Here is a 22,466-nt window from a genome sequence, read left to right as displayed (position 1 = left end):
ATTACACCTGAAGGTCAAATGTCACCAGGTCAAGGACCTGGAGCGCAGGAACCACGGAGCGCTTGTCGTAGAAGTCGAGTTCCTGCAGGTAGTGGACCTAGAGCGCCGAAGCCACGGAGCGCTTGTCCTGGAAGTCAAGTTTCATCAGGTATCGGACCTTGAGCGGAGAAACTACGGAGCACTTGTCCTGGAAGTCGAGTTTCACCAGGTAGCGGACTTGGAGCATAGAAACTACGGAGCGCTTGTCCTGAAAGTCGAGTTTCACCAGGTAGCGGACCTGCAGCATAGAAACTACGGAGCGCTTGTCGTGGAACTCGAGTTGCACCAGGAAGCGGATCCGAAGTTCAGGAACTACGGAGCGCTTGTCCTGAAAGTCGAGTTTCACCAGGTAGCGGACTTGGAGCATAGAAACTACGGAGCGCTTGTCCTGAAAGTCGAGTTTCACCAGGTAGCGGACCTGCAGCATAGAAACTACGGAGCGCTTGTCGTGGAACTCGAGTTGCACCAGGAAGCGGATCCGAAGTTCAGGAACTACGGAGCGCTTGTCCTGAAAGTCGAGTTGCACCAGGAAGCGGACCCGGAGTGCAGGAACCACGGAGGTAGAGAACCCGGTACTCGAAATCTGCGGAGCGCGATTCTCATCCGTCCGCTCTACTGCGCGGTTGTTTCCAGACTGAGGAATTCGGCTAGCTGATTACTATAGATCGATGAGGTCAAGAGAAAAAAAATTCTGAGTGACGTCACTTTCTGAACATCCGAACATCCAAACTTTGGTTTCGAACTTTAATACTCTGTATGATGTATGATGTATAACGTATGATGTATGATGATATGATATGATGTATAATGATTTTAGTTTTTACATTTCAGACAAGAAGTACGCACTTTGTCTTTCCTACCGATTCCAAACTCAAGCGGCTAGGCTCTTCGATGGTCAGCCGTTGACTAAAGATATATTCTTCATTTCGGGTCAGCTAGTAACGCTGCCGTTCTGCGACAGTTGGATGACAAAAATCTTTGGCCCTACCTTTCAAATGTGTGTTAAAATACACTCGAAGTTATAAGAAGCTTCGTTCTATCTCTCGCTATCATAAAAAAAAAAAATTGCCGACAATCACCTTTTTAGGTCTTCAAATCAGGACACTGCGTTAAATACTGCCTCATATACGGAGCATCCATTTCATCTCGATGAAAATTAGCGCATCCGTGATGTATTACAGTTACTCTGAATATTTTTCCATACGAACATTGTTCGAAAAACAATTCTGCTTCTCTACCCAACGTAGATTCTTCACTTGCGACTAGGTAAAACAGCGTTTCGAATAGAATCCCATTTCGAAATGAATAATTCTTCTCTTTTCATATTATAACCGTATTATTGCAGATGATCTAGTTTGTCTCCGGGAAAATTATAAAATTTATAGTATGCATCACGTAATAATCCTAAATGGATCATATAGGTATATCAATATCGTACATAGGCGGCATATGGTAGATGGGAGATGGTAGGAGGTGTTTGGTGGTGGTTGATGGTGATCGGCGGTGGTCGAGGACGACGAGGAAGACGAGTATGACGAGGGGCGCGAGGAGAAGGAGGACGGGCACGAAGTGGTCGTGGAGGATTAACGTGGTCGGAGGTGGGAGGAGGTGGTTGACGGTGGTTGGAGGTGCTCGAAGGTAGTTGGGGTGTTTGGCGGTAGACGCGGTTACGCGTCCTCTCACGGGGATGATCGAGCTGATCGATATTTCTAAGTCGCAGTCGACTTACAGTCTTACGTACTCACTTTGTACTGACTTAATGTCAAGCTTCCATACCGACACTACTTTGGCTGCCGCCAATGTCGGTGCAAGCTCGTTAGGTAGAGTCGATAGAGCTGAACCCTCCCACGCTCCCAGGCCCACCTGGGCCCACTTGCCCGCCGAAAACTGGTCACAAAAATTCACCCAGGGGTATCCGTCTTTATATTCTTCAGTCAATGGAAGTTCTTATGCTCACAGACCTCAGGCATTCTTCATCAAAGTCAGCCAAATGAAACACTCTTTGTTTACCATTATTTTCGGGTGTCTCTTGATCCGCTAAGCGCCGGGACTAGAAACTCCAGTGCGTAATCATTTTCGGTCACACAATTACGTAGAAACAGGGCATAATTAAATTGATTCTAGTGTTTTTAAAAAACAAATGAAATCTCTAGTAAAAAAACTCGGAGGGATAACCCTTTCCGTTTTTCTGCGATTCTGGGAACGTAAAACGTTTTTTGTCAGGATCGATCTGTATGTATATGGGCCTTTCTGAAGTACTTAATTGTACCTCCGAAAATCAAAAGAGACATCTTAAACAACGTCAGACCAATGACTGAGGAAATACGAAGAAAAGACGTTGAAAATTTTCGATTTTCGGCTGTCAATAGTAATCAGTTGTTCATAGCGGCTTAAGATATAAAGAAATCAATGTGATAATATACAGATATGCTCAATCAGTTGTTTTCATGTATTATTTATTCAACGTAAAATTAGATACTACAACTTTGGTACAAAAACATAAAAGAGTGGCACTGGAGAGACGGTAATTGTTCTGATCGGAGTTTCGAATAACTAGAAATGTGAAAAACATCAGTACCTCAGTTTTGCTGTGTATTAAATCCTATAGGAAATTGTGTAATAATTATATGAGGATTGAAAAAGAGCATAGAATATATGTAACTGGCGATAACGAAAGTCTCCAATATGCAAGCACATACAAAACCTCTGCGCAAATCAAAGTCGTAGCTGTTAATAATCATTATATTACACAAAAAATTCAACATTCAAAATCGTACACCAGTTTTTACCTCTCGGAAAATGTGCACCGAAGCACTAAGCAGCTTAAACTAAGCTATATGAGTGACTGTATCTTAATATTATAATTTTAATCCATAGGCTTATAATATCGACAACTAAACAAAACTTATCCAGTAACACAGCTAGACGTTATGTAATATACGTATTTATATTTTTGTAACATTTCCATATCTAAAATGTTACTTCGTTACCATTGTATCATAGTATTGTGGTTATTCATATTTAGGATTAAACTTTTAAATGTGATAAGCGACAAGCTTTTGCATGTTAGTTAGTATATCATATTATAGTTTAAGTATTAACACTATTCGGTTGTGCAATATCCAACACATACACGATACACAAAAATTTGCGCAGCGATTAAATCACATCAATGAGTAAAGCATTGTTAGACTCAGCCAAATTGAGAATTTCTACTATTGGTGAGTGGGAAAACTTCTCATACAAAGTGGCGCGCTAGATTATAATGCTTTATTATGTAAAAGTCTTCCCCTCACCTTTTATGAAAACTCGCATTGGACAAGTCCTACACCAACGTAAACAAGACACCTACAATACCTAGGGATAGTAGTATGATAAAAACCAGTATTATATACTATGAGATTCGTACCATTCTTACTGATAATAGTACCACCTCGCGACCATCTGTCCTACTTAAAACCTATCTATTATAAGTTTAATCATTAATTAATCACGTACGCTTTTAATATCATCAATCATTGAAGTGAAATTAATTATAGCATTATGTTATAATAGTTATGGGTTGTAGATTAAATAGGATGGTTACCAATATAATAGTAGGTTCTTCAGCGATCAAATAGATTTCTTTTCAATTGTAATTAATCAGTTTGAAAATATATGCAATCATTAGGAAAATTAGGTAATGCAATGATAATAATTACAATAGTTGATGCGTACAGATACATCGCCCCTGCTTTGTCTGTCGTTAAAATTATCATCAATCATTGGAGACACAACCTTCGTTACGAAATTATAAATTGTTTGCCAACATGCGGCAGTGTGGCACAACCTTGACTCAAAACGAGAAACTAGATTTCCCTGTCAACTTTAAAACTTGCAGGCTTTCAAATATTGAAGAAATGACATGTTATTTCTTCGTCTTTTGCCGTTTGGTGATTATCGACTTCTGTCAGGATCCCCTTTACCATCAATGACATGTTAGATTCGATAGAGTAGTTGATTCATAAAATGTTCAAGACTTTACGAACTTTTGATCGAACATAAGTTTCATTCTTTGTTGCCAAATTATTTTCCTGTTAGATCATAATTTTCTGAACTTGCCTCTTAATTCTTGTCATCAAACTTTAACAAAATTTTGGTATTTCTACTCCGATGTACACAGATGTGACAACAGGTATGAAAATCTGGCAGTTTTTACGAAAGACCATTTTAAAAACATGGTATAATTCCAAATCAAAACTTTTGTCAATAAATAATACTCAAGTAATCAATAAAATTAAGATGCAAACAATTATCCCATGTTTCTTCAAGTTCAATGATTTACCTGAATGTCAGGAAAACTATGCATATCATTGATTACCTTCCTTTTATGCATTTTCCAGCAGATGGATAGTTTGCACCGCACATGATTTAACACGTCTTTTCTTCGCTACTCATAAAATAGTTCGAAAGTTTATAATCGAAAATTCAGCATTGCTATTAAATCGCTTAATACAATAATTTGGCGTAATTTTGATAATTATCATGTATGTAATATTCCACATTATAATATATTCGAAAGAGAATTTCCAAGATATTTGCCATCATTTTCTACATTAGATTATAGTAATTTAATCCTTATGTGATAATCAAATCTAGCTAACCGCAATGGCAATAATTTAAAGTCGTTGCAATTGGACTGACAACACTGGGGAAGTAGTATGTTTGGTATTTGCTTACATACTCATGAACATGCCGCATACATGGCATATAGGCTGTCAACTCTTCTATGGTCGTAGGTGTGGGTAGGAGATTTACAAGTTACACTGCCACAGTATCGTAGGGTGTGAGGAGTCCGCCGTGACTGCCGGGGGGGCCGCTGGTTTGCCTGCCGGTAGCTTCGTTTCTGAAAATCAAATATCGTCAAAAATGACAGTTAGGAAGTTTTTGGGGCGCAGTATTATATCTGCCATTTGCATGATTGCATCCATGTTATAAAAAACATTAAAATGCTATTTGAGAAGCAAATGCGGTAGCAGCTTTCGTGGGCATGTAGTTTTGAATTGCGAGAGTTAAACAATCTGTTTCAAAATAGTGGAAGATGGATTATGATTATTCTAATGACGTAAATACGGATGGATTCTGATTTTCTGGAGCGCTAAGAACAAAAGCACATGTATATGAAAAACGTCTCAAATTCTTTATGCATTATTCTTACTGTGAACAATGGTAAGTGTTATTGGAAAATGGGAAGACGCATAACGAAATTGGGATGACAATTTATTTTAAGCCTGAAAAATGTATTACTATGAGTTACTACAAGCATTAACAAACAATTACATGCAAAAAATAGGTGTTGAATAGCATGTTAATGAAGTGTACTAGCGTCATGTTTAGTTACACGCAGGAAGTATATTCTGACATCAATTTAGATGATTTTTGACTATATTTCAAGAACCTCTAACAATTTGTACACTGATTTTTACTATTGATTATCAGAATACACCCATCGAAGAGGTAAAACACTTACGGTTTCCTGCACAAAGAGTCATGAAACAAGAGAAGGTCAGGATATGTTAGACATGATAGAGCTCCTGGGGTCATCCATGACAGATCTATTTTATTCACTCACACGTAGCAAAATCATAACAAAATTTTGGATCTATTTTTCCCCGATTTCTAGACTATTTGACGGGGTAATTTCGCTGAGGTCAAGATTGAAAAAATAATATTTCACATCAACAATTATTGTGCATGACTTCACAAGACGTAAAATAAAACGTGTAACTAGAGAATTCAGTCAAGGACGTGATTTCATGCTACCATGACCATCGTTTGGAATACTTTTTAAAATTCTACCATAATTATCAAAGAACATAAAGGCACTTATATGCAAACTTCCGATGAAATTCAAGTTCATTAAGTGGTCAGTAATAATGTCGACAGTTAAAAATTTATTTAGTTTCGCACTGTAGATGAGACGAATTTTTTCTTAAATGTGTATTAAAGGGATAATTTGATGAACTGTTTTCAGATTAAAGGAATATCGCATTGTTCATTCGCTAGTTAGCTAAAAAAGATTCATTCGTATCTCCAATCATCCACGCTACTAACCTCTCTATGAGTTTTCGCATCTCCTCGGTGGTCATGCCATCCTTGCTGCGAGCATTCACTGAAATAGAGAAACACACAGACCAATTGACACAACGGTTACTACGACACATAACATGCTCGGGAACGGGAAACTGGGCTTTGCGTAACTCTGCTAAATCTGCGGAAGAGAAACGCCTCGGCCCCTCCTGTAACATGCAAACCGAACCAAGTACCCCTGTAAGATTCAGAGCTTACTTTATAATTGTTAATGACATTGACACAAAATTGTTGTAAAATGTTTGGTGTTTTCAAGATGTGCAATTAATATATAAATCGCATGTGTTGGAATTGTTAACAAGTATAACTTCCTTGTAAATAACAATAACTTTGCAGAGACTTTCTCATCACGTGACAAGTAGTTGCAGAAACAAGCTAAAGTCATTGAATTAAAATTTTTTAAAACAAAACGAAAATTATTTATGTACCTGTTAGACGAGTAATTACGTATAACTAGAAAGAAAGACCGATTTTGTTAATCACATAACATATTAGAATACAGACCAGGCCATGAATCTAGTAGTAGAAACAAAAAAGTATATGTCATTATCATATGTTTAAATATTTTGTTGCAGTGGGCAAAAACTGACTTCCTCTGAATCTTACGAGGTTCCGGTTGTTTGGGCCTAGTGGTCATGTCTCGTGATGTCCTTTCAATTTAGTAGTACTGACCACCGTAGTTGCGGTTGATTATTTGATCACGGTCGCATTCTGCTTCGCTAATCTCGTTGCTTTCTTTGCTGTCATTGAAACTCGAGTTGTTTGGATCATGATTTCTTGGTGGTGGTGGTGGGGGTTCGGGGGAACCAGACATTGGTAGGTTTCGGGCTGATCCAACACTGCGACGGCCAACAGAACCACGAGATCCGTAGTGATCGTAAGGAGCGCCGTATTGACCGTATTGTGAACCGTACTGATCTTCTTCAGGAGCGCAATTGGCTGGGTCATCATATTCAGGAGAAAACATGTTGTGGGGACCACCACCTTGAGATGGGACGCGCGAATAGCGGCCATTTTGACGAGGCTGTTGAAAGTGAAAAAAGTATTTTATTAAATAAAGTATAGCTTCAAGATATTGATTCATTAATATATATAGTTATTAATCAAAGACTCAAAGATGCCGAAAAAGAGTACAATTCGATTTAATTCCCACGTTATCATCCTGTACACAATTTCAACTGTAAAAAAATAATTGCATTATATTCAATTTCAGTTACATTTACTTTCTTAGTTAATCGTTTGAAATGGCTGTATAATATTTACCATAGATTGTGATCCAGATCTGCTGTGGGCAGATGCATTAGTAGGATGACTAGAAGGCGGTCCCATGGTTCCAGAGTGTCCATTGGCTGGATGAGGGAATGTTTGGAATTGCATGGCTTTGTTCGGATCCATTTCTTCACGGAAACCTAATAGGTGAAAGGTGGCATACGGGCAGATCTCATCCTCCATGCCTGGAAATATTTTTAGAGGGTAGATGCTGCATTTAATATAATTGAAGAGGCAGATTTGAGAGACTCGCTTTCTTTTTTAAGCACACGTTAAAATTTTTTAGATATTATACGTTTTTTGCATTCATTTTATGACAAATCCTGGATAGAAGACTCGTGATACGTTACTTACATTATCCAAGACAAGACCAAATATTTTAGAGAAAAGTTTGCGCATTCAACAATTATTATTAGAAAGTATTTGCGAACGCCACAAAAGGATAATTAAGATGTATTTCTGCATTGAGTCATTTATGATTGACTTTCCTTGGCACAAGACAAAACTTAGTTCAGTGGTATTATTTGTTAATTAGTCAACACTAATTTCCATTACGTGAAGCCAAGTCTTTTTTTCAACATTTTTCATAACGCCATTAAATGCATTCTAGTCCATGCTATGAAATGCATTAAATTAACTGAATTATCATAATCAAATGGAGCGATGGAAAATACGAACGGTTGGTTCTTTAAATAATTAATATAAGTAAGAAAATAATTAACGTAACAAAAACTACCCCTATCATGCAAACGTGCGACATTGAAACTTCGTGAAAAGTAACTAACACTGAACATGGAGAACTTACATTATGACGCTGTATTACCTCCAACGTTTGTTCATATTTGGTTCAAGTTGTTTTGCGGTGATTTTATCATGTTTTTATGAGAAGAGTAATTGATGTGTGAGTCAAAAACATAATAGTAAATTTTAAAATCGACTCTATAGTTAAATTTTATGAATGCAAGAAATATTGTGCAGGAGTGTATTATTTTTTGAGTTCCCAGTTACTATGATTCAATGATGAAATTATCTTAACGAATTGCAAATGGATGGAATCTACAATTTGATTAGAAGAAAAATTGTGTTACAATAAATAATGAATACGAAACTTGGCTGAATTGTTCGTTCCGAAGGCATGAATCAGCAATATACCAACTCATATGAGGTCATCACTATTAAATTGGGTTTACATTACGAATATAAAATCTTTTTCATACATGATCAAGACAAATGAAGAATTTTGAAATAAATGTGAAAATTACGAATCAGTACAAAACGTAATGTGCATTGTATTGTAAATGAATGAATGAATGATGACAGGCGAAGTGTATGTTTCATAATTACCAACCTCTATGCGAGAGCCCTTCAGCACTGCCCATATGGGGAGGTGGTGGGCATCTTCTATTTGGCGCACAATGAGTCAATTCTTCGTACATATTTCTTCTCGGATCCCAAGTCGAATGACTCCTTAAAGAGCCTGTCCCACCTGTCAAACAAATGCTACAAAGATGTTCTACCACTTTTGCCTACCAAGCACTTTGATAAAACTTATTTTCGATGTCTGTATGCTTTGCTCATACGTACAGAGCTTTCATCATTCATAAGTAATAATTATTTATCACATTAAGATATTTCCATTTCGAATCAGAATTTCACAACTATAAACGCATTATATACTCTGCGATACAAATTAATCGTAAGAGTGTATAATGCCAGAAAGAAAGGGTAAGGTAGTTTTCTGTCAACTTATTTTGATCATTTCCGAAAGTAGCTTTTTTTCAACATATTGATCATACTTGGTACACAGAGTGCTTGAAGCTTGAAATTAAATTAAATTAGAGTGTGCTTTGAAGTAGCGATAATAACTTTGGGATAAAGCAAATGATAAAAAGCATTAATCAATAATTATAGAAATATGACGATACATGCGCTGTTTAACAGGTGACACCCAATAGTCGTGTTTTAAAAACCGAATTGTCGTGCCAACGCAACAACACCTAGATGAAGTTATTAGTCAAAGTGTTGGCAGTTCTGGCTTACTTATCACTGTACCTCGCTTGATACGGTCACAAGTGTTATAATTCGAGCCAGGAACAGGTGGAAGTTTGCGGTTCGGTGGAGCAATGTAACCAAGTTCATCTCGAAGGTCTGGCCTGCGTTTATCCAAAGTAGCTCCAACAACTCCAGTTTGTTGATACACAACGTCATCTAAAAAATCATATCAATTTACGAAAATGAAAAATAATTCTAAAAATGATCTCTAGACACACGCAACACTTGAAAATTTTACTGTTTTTATGCTTTTCCTTATTTACTATTTCTAAGTCTTTCTTCGCTTGACAGAACTATTTTACAAATTTAAGAAAGCTGGAAGAATCAATGAATTCGAAGTATTGGCCGACTGTTTTGCAGTCCTGAAGATGTTATATGATACATGAAACATTAATAATTTGATGCAGTTTGTTCAGTTTACTTATAATCCAGATCAGCAGGAATAATTTTTCGTTTAATCTTTCATTATAAATTCAAAAATTATGATAAACGTGATTATTGCATGATTTGAGTGTGCAAGTATATGATAATGGCCCCCTTTTGAATGATATGTTTCACGTATGTAAAGCATAAAAAATATAGGTATTTGAAATTAGCAAAATAGCTGTCCCTCGCTATATATGAGATAAATAAGTCACAATATTGTTATAGCAGATTGCCATAAATTGATTAGATGTTGCAGGCATAAGCCACGAGGGACAGCAATCAAATTTCTAATTTTAAATGTATAGTGTGTGTGAATAATAATAAATAAAATTGTATACATTGTCCCTCGTAATATTTCTCGTCGGCTGATGAGATACCTCGGAGCCGTGTTTGTTCAGGCCCACGAGTTCTTCTGGACAGTGCAACACAAATGACAACTATTCCAACAATAATGACGACAACAGTTGCTGCGACAGGAACAACAACGTTGACATCCAGCCAGCTAGGCAGCCATGGGAAATACCTCCTAACATCCGTATTCTCTGTTCCAGTCTCTCGAACAGGTGGTGCAATTGTGCCTGTTTTAAGATAAGATAATAAATTCTTCACTAACCCTTGTCATTGCCATGCCCCTTGCCTTTAAGCACACAAATCACGATAACGGCAACAATTATGACCAGAATAGCAGCAACAACCGGTACAACGAGGTTTAAGTTTGCCATTAGTATTTTCATTGGATCCTCATCACTAACACCACCATTAACATCGGGAAGTTCGCGGGCCGGGGCAATGGTGCCTGGAACAAAAAATAATTTCTTTTTTTCTCGCTATTTCAAATTAAATCCAGCCACCAGAGCACCGACCCATAACAGAATCGACTGAGGGATATAAAACCAACAAAAATACAAAATGAAAGATACGTTATATTGTATCATATTCCCGTAAGAAAATGAACATGAACGTAATCAGAGAGAAAGTGATTTGTAGCTCATTGGTAAGGATCTGGGTCTTTCTTTGTCCATAGAATTATATGTATGCTTATAATCGTGAAGAAAGATATTGACGCACCACCAGTCACAGTGAGAGTAGCAAACTCGTATTCAGCAACAGCAAATCCAGCATCGTTGTGTGCAGTTACACGCAGATGATACCAGCTTGCAGGATCTAGGTCCAAGACAACGAAATTACCGCCTGGTTTCACGTTGTTAGAAACTTGATTCCATTCCTGCTGAAGCCTATAGGAAATGCAAAATATTTTATGTGTAAAACAATTGATTATAATCACTACAAAATACTTGGTTACATTCATAACGTGACAGGGTTCGAATATGGTATCTGTCTATCTATTCTTGAGAGACTACTAAGGGAATCGATTGATCATCTTACTTCTTCTTGTGTTCAACAACAAAGTACAACATAGGACACCCTCCATCGGACCAAGCACTCAAATGCAGCGTGATACTGTTCGTCGACACTTCAATAAATCTTGCAGCCTCAGGTATTATTGGCTTTGAACCCTTAGTTCGTGTGTTCAAAATATCTGACCGATCTCCAGTTCCAATACTGAAAATGAGAAACTTGTAAATATCGCAAATATACAATAACAGTATGAAAGATATTAGTATTTAAATGAGACGAACTAACCCGTTATAAGCTGTGACATAGATTTGATATCTCGAACCACACCATAGATTTTCTAGAGTATATTTTTGTGCAGTTGAGCTCACTTGGACCGTTTTCAACTCTCCGAATTCTGGTTTGTAGTGAATAGTGTATCCCTGAAGGGGAGCATTATCTGTGGGATGAGGTCTGAGCTTCATTGTCAATGAGTTTGTAGTGGTTGCTGTTAGCGTGACTTGTGGAGAATGAGGAGGAGCTGAAAAATACAAAAATTAATAGTATCATATATATCTTACTCTGGAGTGCAGTATTGGCCTATTAAATGTATTATTGTTAGCTTTTTATACCATGAACAACTAGCTGATGAGTTACAGTGTCATGACCGAATGAATTTTCAACGTAACAAGCGTATTCTCCAGCATCGGCTCTATCCACTTCTTTTATAAAAAGAAATCCTTCTGGTAATTGTCTCAATCTGTCGCTGGGCTCCAAGGTAGCTCCACGTACTTTCCATGTTACTTCAGGAGCAGGGACACCAACGGCGAGGCAGGGCAGTTTAACATCTTCCTTGTACGTTGCAGTAAACTTATCATCGAACGAAGCGATTTTTGCAGGTACTTGAACCGAATAAAAAAGGATGTTTATTCAACTTATTTCAGATTACGAATAATATTTCTGAATTTGCGAATGATAGATCATACTGATTTATTTTGAAACAAGACTCACCACGGGTGCTAGGAGACAGTGTAACAATCTTAGATGCTTGACCTTCGCCTATATTCGTACTTGCAGTAACCCAAAAATCGTATCTATATTGTTTGTCTAAACCAGTTGCTTCATGAGTTAATTGATTCGGCAAAACTTTCTGGGTGGTTGGTTCCTCACGATTTTCAGCTTTAGCATAGACAGTGTATTGAGAGATTACGCCATTTGGCTGGCTTGGTGGGCGCCATGAAATGAGAATTGACTCGGCAGACATTACCAGGGCTTTGATGGCAACTGGGGCTTCCGGAACTATTGACCAAAAAAAAATTAATATTTCGATTAAAATATAGTATTTTACATGTTATACTTTTGCTACGAATATTTCCATTGTTCGTTTCACAAAGATGGTTATTGAAGTTCAAAAATCTACTCACCGTCTTGTTCAGTTTGGCAGTGAATGGGTGCAGATTTAACACCATCTCCTCCAGACGTGAAAGCGAGAACATGCATGCTGTAGTTTGTATATTTCTTTAATCCGTGCAAGATAGTTTCACTAGACGATGTTATTTTAGTATCCTTGGAGTTTTCATCATACCAGGAGTCAGAGGGTCCATAGATTACCTATAGAAAGACAAAATGGTTTGAAATATCCATTTGAAGAATATTGACACACACCTTGGTTACCTCTGCAATACTAGATTAAAATTTAGTTCAATGCTCTATATTTTGTAATATACATTATAACATTTGCAAATATATTCATCATAATAATAATAGCATACCTTGTATCCAGTGATTACGCCATTAGCTGCACTCAGAGGAGGAGATACCCATGAAACTCTTACAGTTTGAGCAGTCAATGTGGTGCAAGTGGTGTCATGGGGTGGTTGCTCAGGGACTCCTTCAGCTGTGTGCTGTCTGCGTTCTTCACTCATAGGTCCAGCTCCAACTTTGTTGAATGCTTGTACAACCACGCTGTATTGAGTATACGTTTTTAAATTCATTATCTGTAAATGGTGCTCCTTGCCATCTTCCTTCGAAAATTCAACAGTTTCAAACATGAAGGGTTTGTCAGCTGACGAAAGCTTGTAGCCAACATAGTAGCCAAGAATTTCACCGTTCCAATCTTCACGTGGAGGTGGTTTCCATGTCACCTGGAAAAAAAATAAAAAATTGAAACATCTAGAGTTTCCTATTCTATTCAACATCCCTTAATACTGTATTGTGTACATTATTAGTATCTAGTGTATATATTTTACAATGATATCCACCGTGACAGTTTAAGGATAGACATTTAGACTAATACTGTTTGAAATAAGAGCGAAAAATATCTACCTTCAAGGTGTGTTGGTCAAGGGCATCAACTCTGACTGAGCTTGGTGGACCCGAGGGAGCTTCTTCGGCAGTAATAATAGTGACAGTATCAGAAGGATCTGAAGCACCGATTTCATTTTCAGCAACGATACGTAAATGGTAAGTTGTAGCAGGTCTCAAATTAAAGACACCAGCAACATTTTGTTGAGAGCCAGGTACCAAGACTTTATCGATATCATTCTCCCAGGATCCCTTGCTAATTTTGTATTCAATAAGATAACGTTTAATAGGACTATTGCCATCGTAAGGTGCTGCCCATGAGAGCTGAACTGAACGGCCAGACTTATCCAATACTTTCAATCCATATGGAACTTCGGGGACCTCTGAAAACGTGAAATACAACTTTCAAATACACCTACTTTAAAAAACAAACACTGTATTTGAAAATAGATGACTTATTCATTTTGAAGAATAATTAAAAATCATCATACTGCCCACCTTGTACAATCATGTTGATGCTAGTATCATCACTTCCAAAAGCATTTGTTGCAACGCATGTAAATAGTGCAGAATCAGTTCGTTCAGTCCTCTTAATACTCAAGTCAGACAAAACTCCATTGGCCAAAATTTCTTCACGAATTGTGTATCGAGCATCGCTTTTCGGGTCTAGTCTCTTGTTATTCATATTCCATAAAATTCCAATTGGTTTTTCACCTTGAGCTTCACATTGTAGTACAGCAGGTTCTCCTCGACGAGCTGTCTGATTGCGTAACTTAATCTCGAATTGGGGTGGGGCTGCAATTTGAAAATATCAATTGGATGACGTAAAACTGTCTTGCCTAGTCACTAAAGCAAATACTGTCGGAAAATATTAAGATGAATTCGTACCTTGGACTGAGATCAAAATGACGGCAGACAATCCAGCTCCAATACCATTAACGGCTTCGCATAAGTAATAACCTTCATTCGTTTTCTGAATATTATTTATTGACAAAGTGCCATCCTCAATGCTAATATCAGGATTGCTCAATTTCAAATCCTTATAATCACCAGGTGTTTCTCCTGTAATGTTTGTAATAAAAATGATTCTGCTAGGATGTAACGCTTTGAATGTTGTTGAAACAATGTAACAATTAAAACAATTTCATACCAGCTGCCCGCTTCCATGTCACTTGGGGCCTGGGAAAACCATCGGCTTTGCACTCAACTCTTGCATCTGAACCTTGAGCGAATGCTTTATCAGTTGGTTCAAGAATCCAACGAGGAGGCACTGAAGAATATATTCGGTTAATTGCAATGTTCTTTTAGCTACTATCAACTATAGAGCGAGTTACCTCGTGCCTTCACAAATAAATTACAAATGTATATAATATTATTGAATTTAAATGACTGCTAGTATCTCAAAGAAATGGATATCATATAGAAGATGACAAATTTCATTTGATATATTCATTGGTTTATAAAAGTGATGTTATATGTATAGGCATATTATATAGATGGATTGAACTGGATGTCTTTTACCTGCTTGACTTGTGTCTGATTAGTATGAATTGTTTAATTTTACGGTACAATAATAATAGCAAATGACTCGATGGACAAGGCACGAGATATAATTGAAACCATGCATTTAATAAAACTCGCTCTCTACACATTAACTATAAGCTACTGAATATAAATGATGTCTGCTCAGAAGGAGCCTAGTAAAAAAAGTTGAACCAAAGACAGTTGCATGCTAAACTGCGATGTCAGTAGTAGGAAACATGCATTATGATACAAAATGAAAAGGTGAGAGGCCTGGGTAGGTTGAGGAAATAGGATTCTTGACAGAACGATAAGAAGCGCAACCCGAAAGCCTATCCTGAAACAAACGGCAGCACAATCATGGATTACTAGGGTTTAGGATAGAATTCAGGAAGAGTGCTGCCTCCTCAGATACCGCTACGACGGATTTAACGATGCATCGAAGAATACGCCCTTACTCAACCATTCTTTTCAAATGACATACACACAGGCAAGTAACAAGCCATTGAGTCTGAAGCATAACAGAGCGCATGATGGCAATTAGTACATATACAATCATGAATGTGCGTTTAAAAATGCTTTGAAATTTGAGTAGTCTTTGAAATATTACTAAAAACCAATTCTGCATAGAAAGAACAATCAACAAGTTAATACGATAAGTACATATGTTTTTTTGAATTAACAACTAGTATAGATGAACGTATATGATCTTGACACCATGACATTACCATTATAAGGACAGTTAGTTTATTTTGATGTGATCATTATTCGCTTTTGGCTTACACACCCTCTATTAAGCAACAGAATGCCTGTTTATTAACGATTATTCCGACAACGATAACTCAACTGTTTCAAAACAAACATAAAAAGAATAACAGCAGAATCATCCTCAAGAGAAAGCAACGTCAACGTCAATTCATTCAAAAGCGACATCTTTAAAGAGCAGCTCATTTCAATTTGATCCTCATTCGTGGTATTTTTTTCCTTTCTCCTAACCATGGACTTGTAGTATGGCTTCATGAATAGCCTTTCCTGATGGATTATTTGCAATACATGCGTACGTTCCACCATGTTTTGAAGTTACAGTTTCAATTAATAAAACACTTGTTCTTGGTCCTAGTATTCCTGTTGTATATCCCATGAATTGAGATAATGGTTCTCCATTAAATGTCCATGTCATATTTATTGGTGTGTCTCCAACCATCACCATGCAAGCTACTTGAGCTGCTTGTCCAGTATAAATTGGTTGATCGCCAAAATCAAATGGGCTGATGCGAGGTAATACTGGAATATATCGTTGAATATTGACAAGTTGCACCATTTCATTGAAATTTCAGTTTTCTTTTAATCTGGTTAGCGTCTGCAAGTCACGGGCCATCAAATCCGCATTCTTGACACCAATAAGTTGTTGATTCTCGATTAAATATTCAACTTCGAAGAGCAATTATATCGTAATTCCTTTCACTAGTACACGATCTTAAAAAAGCAACACCTAGAAGATATTGGATCTATCGCAACATAATTTATGTAGGTATGTATAACAAAAACTTAATATTCGCCTGATTAAATATCTGGAGTAAAATATTGAGAACAGAAAATCCAACTAGACGACATTGGCCATATCATTTGAAATATTTCCATTTATTTTTCATAAGAGGACATTACTGGAAGGATTGGAGAAAGGGCATCCCAAGCTACAAATATTTACTTTATACGATATTAATTCAATGAACGATTATTCAATCTACACATTAATCCAAGCATCTATCAATGCTCCGAACCAAATCTGGGCAGTCAGCTTTGGTACATATTACTAAATACGCGAACAGATAGTTCAGAGTTGCTGTACTATGGATTGTAGACAAGAATTTTAACACTGATCAAAACTACACTATCAGAGGCCGTGTACCATTGACTTTGAGATGAGCGCTATGCTTTGCTTGACCAGCAGGATTGTCGGCAACACAAGCATACTCTCCAGAATGCTCTCCTCTTACGGCTGGGATAGTTAAAGCCGATACTCTGTCACCCATTGGAGTTATATGCACGCCATCCCCTATCTCTAAGTGGCGACCCTCAAAAAACCATCTCACAGAGATTGGTGAATCGCCCTTTACCACGGCACAATGAACTATTATAAGATCTCCGGTATTCATCTCATCAAATGAGAACGGTTGAACATGGGGAGCAACTGCAGAAAATACAAGATTTCACTAATTTAAGAAATTAAATATGAACTGCCGGTTTCAATTAATAAACCGTTTCCTAATGTACTGCGCCCAATGCTTCGAGTTACACTGTCCCCTCAGCAGCAATGCACATTGTGTAGTATTTTTGGAAAAGGATGACGACGGTTGGATTCGGGATTGATATGAACTAAAAGAAAAACAAATCAGCAATAAAAAATGCGATACTCTACAAAACAGAAAGAATATTCGAAGGCTTTGAAATAATTTTCTTAAACCATTGACAATGAGATCTGCTGATAATTCATGTCGTCCAGCAAAATTTTCTGCTATGCACGTGTATGACCCGGCGTGTGTTGCTTGGACAGATCCTATGCTTAATATAGCACCTCGTCCACCAAGATCCAAAATCGAAACTCCAGAATGCGGTGAAATAGAATGCCCATTTAACGTCCAACGAAGTTTCAAAGGCTGATCGCCTTCTATTACTGCACAAGGTACTGTCACTACTTGACCAGAGTTGAGCGGTTTGTCACCAAACGTAAACGGTAACAGTCTTGGGATTACTGTAAAACAAATATAATCTGCTAAAAAAATTATCGACCAGACCCACTCATTTGCAAAACCTAACGAGACGCCCAGCTACAAGTCAAATTTGATGGATGGAATTCCTAACTCTCCTAACAAATCCCAGGAACTCTAAAACGGAGAAGAATCGATTAATTACATGAACTTAATTAGTTGTAGGACAGCATTCATCCCCCTTTGTCTGAGGCAAGATTAGCCGTATGAAACAAAAACCCTCGGTATGAGTTTTTTTTTAGTTGAACTTATCGAATAATGTTAGTACTTTTTAGTCAAGTGTCAGTTCCACTTTTCTGTGCTTGCTCTACCGTTGACTTTCAATGTCGTTGTGTAGCTCACTGTGCCAGCTGGATTCGATACTGTACACGTATAATTCCCAGCATGCATTGCTTTAGCAGATTCAATCGTCAATAGGCTGGCACTTCCACTGCTAATCTTCATCGTTGATATTCCACTTGCTGAACTGGACAACTGCTCTCCATGAAAATTCCAAGAAATTGACAAGGGACGATCACCCTTAGCCACGTTGCAAATTAGTTGGACATTATCTCCAGCGTTTATATCCTCCGAAGCCGTGAAAGGTGCAATGTGAGGTGCAACTGGGAAGCAGGAATGTATAGGATGATCCAGAAAACATCGTAAATTTTTGAAACGATTGGAAAGAGCTATTGCAAATCTAATATCAGTTAACGAGAGTGTAAGATGATGCATTTGGATAAAATGTACAGCCATAGATACGTTTACATATGTATAATTTTAGTCCACGAAGCCTAAAGAACTGATAAATATAGAAGTTTGTATATCATGAAAGTAAATGAGAACAAAACTGATTATGTAATATAATAAATAATGATACAGGACAGGTATTGATGCTTGCGAAATTTGTTCAAGCAGAGTTTACATAGTCGGATCATCCTATGATTTTAAGGAGAACAGCAAGATACAGTACGATAATAAAAATACCATACAAGATGTCTTCTGAGCCTGTTGCAAATTTTATGCGAAGTTGTTAAACTACACCGAACAGAAATAAATTCGAAACTTATCAGAATGCGTGAAGATATCGTAAAGAGAGCAAAAATACTGTGGCGGTAGCTGTACACAAATTTGATTTTGTACCATTTACTGCCAAGTTAGCAAAACGTTGCGCAGATCCTGCTTTATTAGATGCGTGACAGGCATATTTGCCAGCATGTCGTCCACTGGCTGTTTCAACAGTAAGTATTCCAGTTCTACTGTTGAACATTGTTGCAGTTATCATGGAATCGGTTGGATCCAATGGTAAATCGTTCAAAGTCCAAATTATTTGTATAGGAAGATCGCCTTTAGCTACGCTGCATTGAATTATCACCATATCGCCAGCATTTACAAAATCTTCAGCAAACATGAGTGGCTGAATCTGTGGAGCAACTGCAGACAACGTATGCTACCATGTTAAAAGTCGCGCTGAATAATAGAGGGATTGTATGACATGGGGTTGGGAAAAATGTAAAGTTTTAAAATGACCCATAACAACAAATTTCGAACAATGAGCATTGTAGTCACAATATACTATGACAACTACATACACCTAAACCAACTGTCCTACTAATATTAACCAAGTACCATTGACATCTAATGTCGCCGAGTGTGATGTCGAGCCTGCTTTATTTGATGCAATACAAGTATACTCTCCCGCATGCCTTGCCGCAACTGACTCGATGGTCAGTTGCTTTAGTCGCTTTCCTGAACTAGATACTGCGATGTCTAACTGGTCAGGTCTTATTGGTTGGCCCTTGAATGCCCAAGAAATTTCTAACGGAAGGTCACCCTTGATGACGGCACATTGGACAGATGCCATATCACCGGCGTTTATGGATTCATCACCAAATGAAAATGGACCTATCTGTGGAGCAACTTAGGAAGATTTTTAATCATATGAAAATTTACTCAGTTGGATAATTTTCTGGTTGTTTTATAAGTGGAACGACACTCAAACTGGAAATTAACGAGTATTTGCATACCGGTTTACAAGCTCAATGTATATGGTATTGTGTAATGAAGACGTATCACTGTAGGAGGGATGAGCTGATTTTCACAAACAGCATTCGAGACAAGGAATATCGGGCAGTGAAAAAATGCATGAACAGTAAAAAAAATGTATTGCCGATAACTCTATAGCACTACTTTTCGATACACCAAGGCATTGAAAAAAAAATAGTAAACGATACCACTATACCATTGACTGCCAAAGTGGCCGAATGACTTGTAGATCCCACGATATTACTTGCAATACAAGTATATTCGCCAGCGTGATGCGCAGCAACGGAATCAATACTAAGTAGTGAAATTTTTTTGCTAGTTTTCATAATTGAAATGTCCGGATGATTTTGGTGATTTATGGGTTCTCCATTCAAAGTCCACTGCATTTCAATAGGATAATCGCCTTTGAGAATACTACACATTGCCGATACTTGTTCACCCCAATTTGCAGGCTCCTCTCCAATTGTAAATGAGGCTATCTGCGGAGCAACTAAAAAACCCAATTGCGAATGAAAAGCCGTAGATAATATTTCATACCAAAACAATCATCAACCTTCCACTTTCATACCATCATTTTCCTGCAAAGTCTCACAACGTATTTTGAAATCGAATTAATAATGTACCATCTCTGCATACCAAATGAGGAATGTTACGGATCAAAAAATAGAAATGGAACAGAGGTGGCAGAATTGATTAATCGAAATATTAAAAAAATTGTTATAAAAATAATAAAGGTGGATCATCTTCATAATATGGGCAGGGGTGGTCGAGTGTACAGGAGTGAGGATTATCTAGATGTGATGTGTCAATCAATACCATTCACAGCCAACGTCGACGAATGACTAATTGCTCCAGCTTTATTTGAAGCAATGCAAGTATATTCTCCAGCATGTCCAGCATTTACAGCGTCAATGGTCAGTAGACTAACTCGTTTGCTAGAGCTAGATATGACAATATCTGGTTTATTATTTCTAATACGCTCTCCATTGAATGCCCAACTTATTTCAATGGGATAATCTCCTTTAACAATCGTGCAAACAGCTGATACTGCTTCGCCCCAGTTAGCTGGTTCATCGCTGATTGTAAATGGTGCTATCTGTGGTGCAACTAAGATATTTTATTTTTTAGAGGATTTTATTTTTAAATCTATTCCCAACATACAAAATAATCATCTTGTGAATGAACTCAATTAGGGTTTGAAAACTTTGTCCAATGTATTCTGTTTATGCGCCTCGTCTATATAAACACTGACATCGAACAACGAACTGCACGTAGGGAGAATCAAGGAAAGAGGTAGGATTGAAGAAAATTTGAAGCTGAAATCCAACTATTGTGGCAATCAGAAAATGCTTCGTTTTCAGTGTAAATCTACCGTTGACTGCTAGAAGTGCAGAGTGGCTTGTAGCTCCTGCTTTATTTGAGGCAGTGCAAGTATATTCCCCAGCATGTCTTGCAGCTACAGCATCAATCGCCAACAAACTAACACGTTTGCTATTTGAAATGGTTATGTCCGATTGTTCAGCAGTTATAGGTTCTCCGTTTAGTGCCCATGAGATATCCATAGGAAAGTCTCCTTTCATAATAGAGCATGTAACTGACATCGCTTCTCCTGAGTTTGTTGGTTCGTCCCCAAAAGAAAATGGAAATATCTGGGGAGCAACTGAAGTGTCCAGTTTTTATGAGAGACGAATTTAAGCCAGATACCTCAGATACGTGAATACCATTGTTACGTTGACAAAGTGGTGAAATTAAACACGTCAACAACAACAAAAGTACTCATACAATGCTCACGATGAATTAATAACAATCGCTGTCAAATATGCAGCAATAATAATTTCTATCAAAATAAAAATGGGTCTTATAATCAATAAGGGAAGCGAAAAAGCTTTGATGTTACTGAATTGTGCATTAGTATGATATTGTGCTCACAAAGCAATAGAAAATTCAATGCGTTTTAGATTATGGATACCATTAACAGCCAGGGTAGTTGAATGACTGACGTTTCCAGCTCTGTTCATAGCAGTACAAGTATATTCTCCTGCATGTCTGGCTGCAACTGACTCTATGCTGACAGCGCTCATGTGTCTGTTGATTCTTGTTATTACAATATCATCATCGCCAAAATTAATAGGATTCCCATTAAATTGCCAAACAATTTCTACTGGAAAATCACCCTTCACTATGGAACAAGTAGCTGATACCATATCACCCCAATTTGCTGGACCATCACTGATTGAAAATGGGCCTATTTGCGGAGCAACTAAAATGAGATCAATATACCAATTTCAATTCAATGAAAACCCCTGAGTGTAAAGTACTAAATATATCGCCCTGAATTCATCTTGGAAATATTAATAAAGTTCAAACCCGCGACGAAGACTGGAACCTATCGAAAATAAAAACATTGATAAGAGAATATCAGAGAATAGTAAATCCAGCGTCAAGTAAATGTGGGATAGGAAAATGAATTTCAATACAACAATCAAATAAGAATGTGGTACAATCTACCATTGACGACTAATAATGCAGTGTAGCTTGTCCCCCCTGCAGCATTACTTGCGGTACAAGTATATTCTCCTGAATGACTTGCTGATACGG

General features: G+C 37.5%; 1 protein-coding gene across 16 annotated transcripts in view; it reads right to left on the bottom strand.

The window, feature by feature from the left end:
• Nucleotides 1-2,478: 2,478 nt before the first annotated feature.
• Nucleotides 2,479-22,466, bottom strand: part of LOC124301015 (Down syndrome cell adhesion molecule-like protein Dscam2) — a 69,909-nt gene continuing 49,921 nt past the window's right edge. For 7 of the 16 annotated variants that reach the window (XM_046755624.1, XM_046755626.1, XM_046755622.1 and 4 more), the window contains 19 exons: nt 14,705-14,824; nt 14,443-14,616; nt 14,053-14,349; nt 13,576-13,937; nt 13,023-13,394; nt 12,675-12,861; nt 12,262-12,549; nt 11,883-12,152; nt 11,560-11,791; nt 11,302-11,478; nt 10,984-11,150; nt 10,254-10,493; nt 9,478-9,645; nt 8,786-8,923; nt 7,432-7,622; nt 6,841-7,192; nt 6,133-6,190; nt 5,549-5,554; nt 2,479-4,924 (listed from right to left, as the gene is read on the bottom strand). In XM_046755624.1, coding sequence (XP_046611580.1) covers nt 4,840-4,924; nt 5,549-5,554; nt 6,133-6,190; nt 6,841-7,192; nt 7,432-7,622; nt 8,786-8,923; nt 9,478-9,645; nt 10,254-10,493; nt 10,984-11,150; nt 11,302-11,478; nt 11,560-11,791; nt 11,883-12,152; nt 12,262-12,549; nt 12,675-12,861; nt 13,023-13,394; nt 13,576-13,937; nt 14,053-14,349; nt 14,443-14,616; nt 14,705-14,824 — 3,884 coding nt within the window. In that variant the 3' untranslated portion in view covers nt 2,479-4,839. Of the gene's footprint in view, nt 4,925-5,548; nt 5,555-6,132; nt 6,191-6,840; nt 7,193-7,431; nt 7,623-8,785; nt 8,924-9,477; nt 9,646-10,253; nt 10,494-10,528; nt 10,712-10,983; nt 11,151-11,301; nt 11,479-11,559; nt 11,792-11,882; nt 12,153-12,261; nt 12,550-12,674; nt 12,862-13,022; nt 13,395-13,575; nt 13,938-14,052; nt 14,350-14,442; nt 14,617-14,704; nt 14,825-17,539; nt 17,828-18,154; nt 18,446-18,965; nt 19,257-19,451; nt 19,743-21,240; nt 21,529-22,466 lie in introns of all 16 variants that reach the window. The other 9 variants (XM_046755632.1, XM_046755631.1, XM_046755637.1 and 6 more) reach the window with 6 other exon arrangements.

This window comes from Neodiprion virginianus, chromosome 3 (genome assembly GCF_021901495.1).
Source record: "Neodiprion virginianus isolate iyNeoVirg1 chromosome 3, iyNeoVirg1.1, whole genome shotgun sequence".
Taxonomy (NCBI): Eukaryota; Metazoa; Arthropoda; class Insecta; order Hymenoptera; family Diprionidae; genus Neodiprion; species Neodiprion virginianus.
This window is presented reverse-complemented; position numbering and strand designations above follow the sequence as displayed.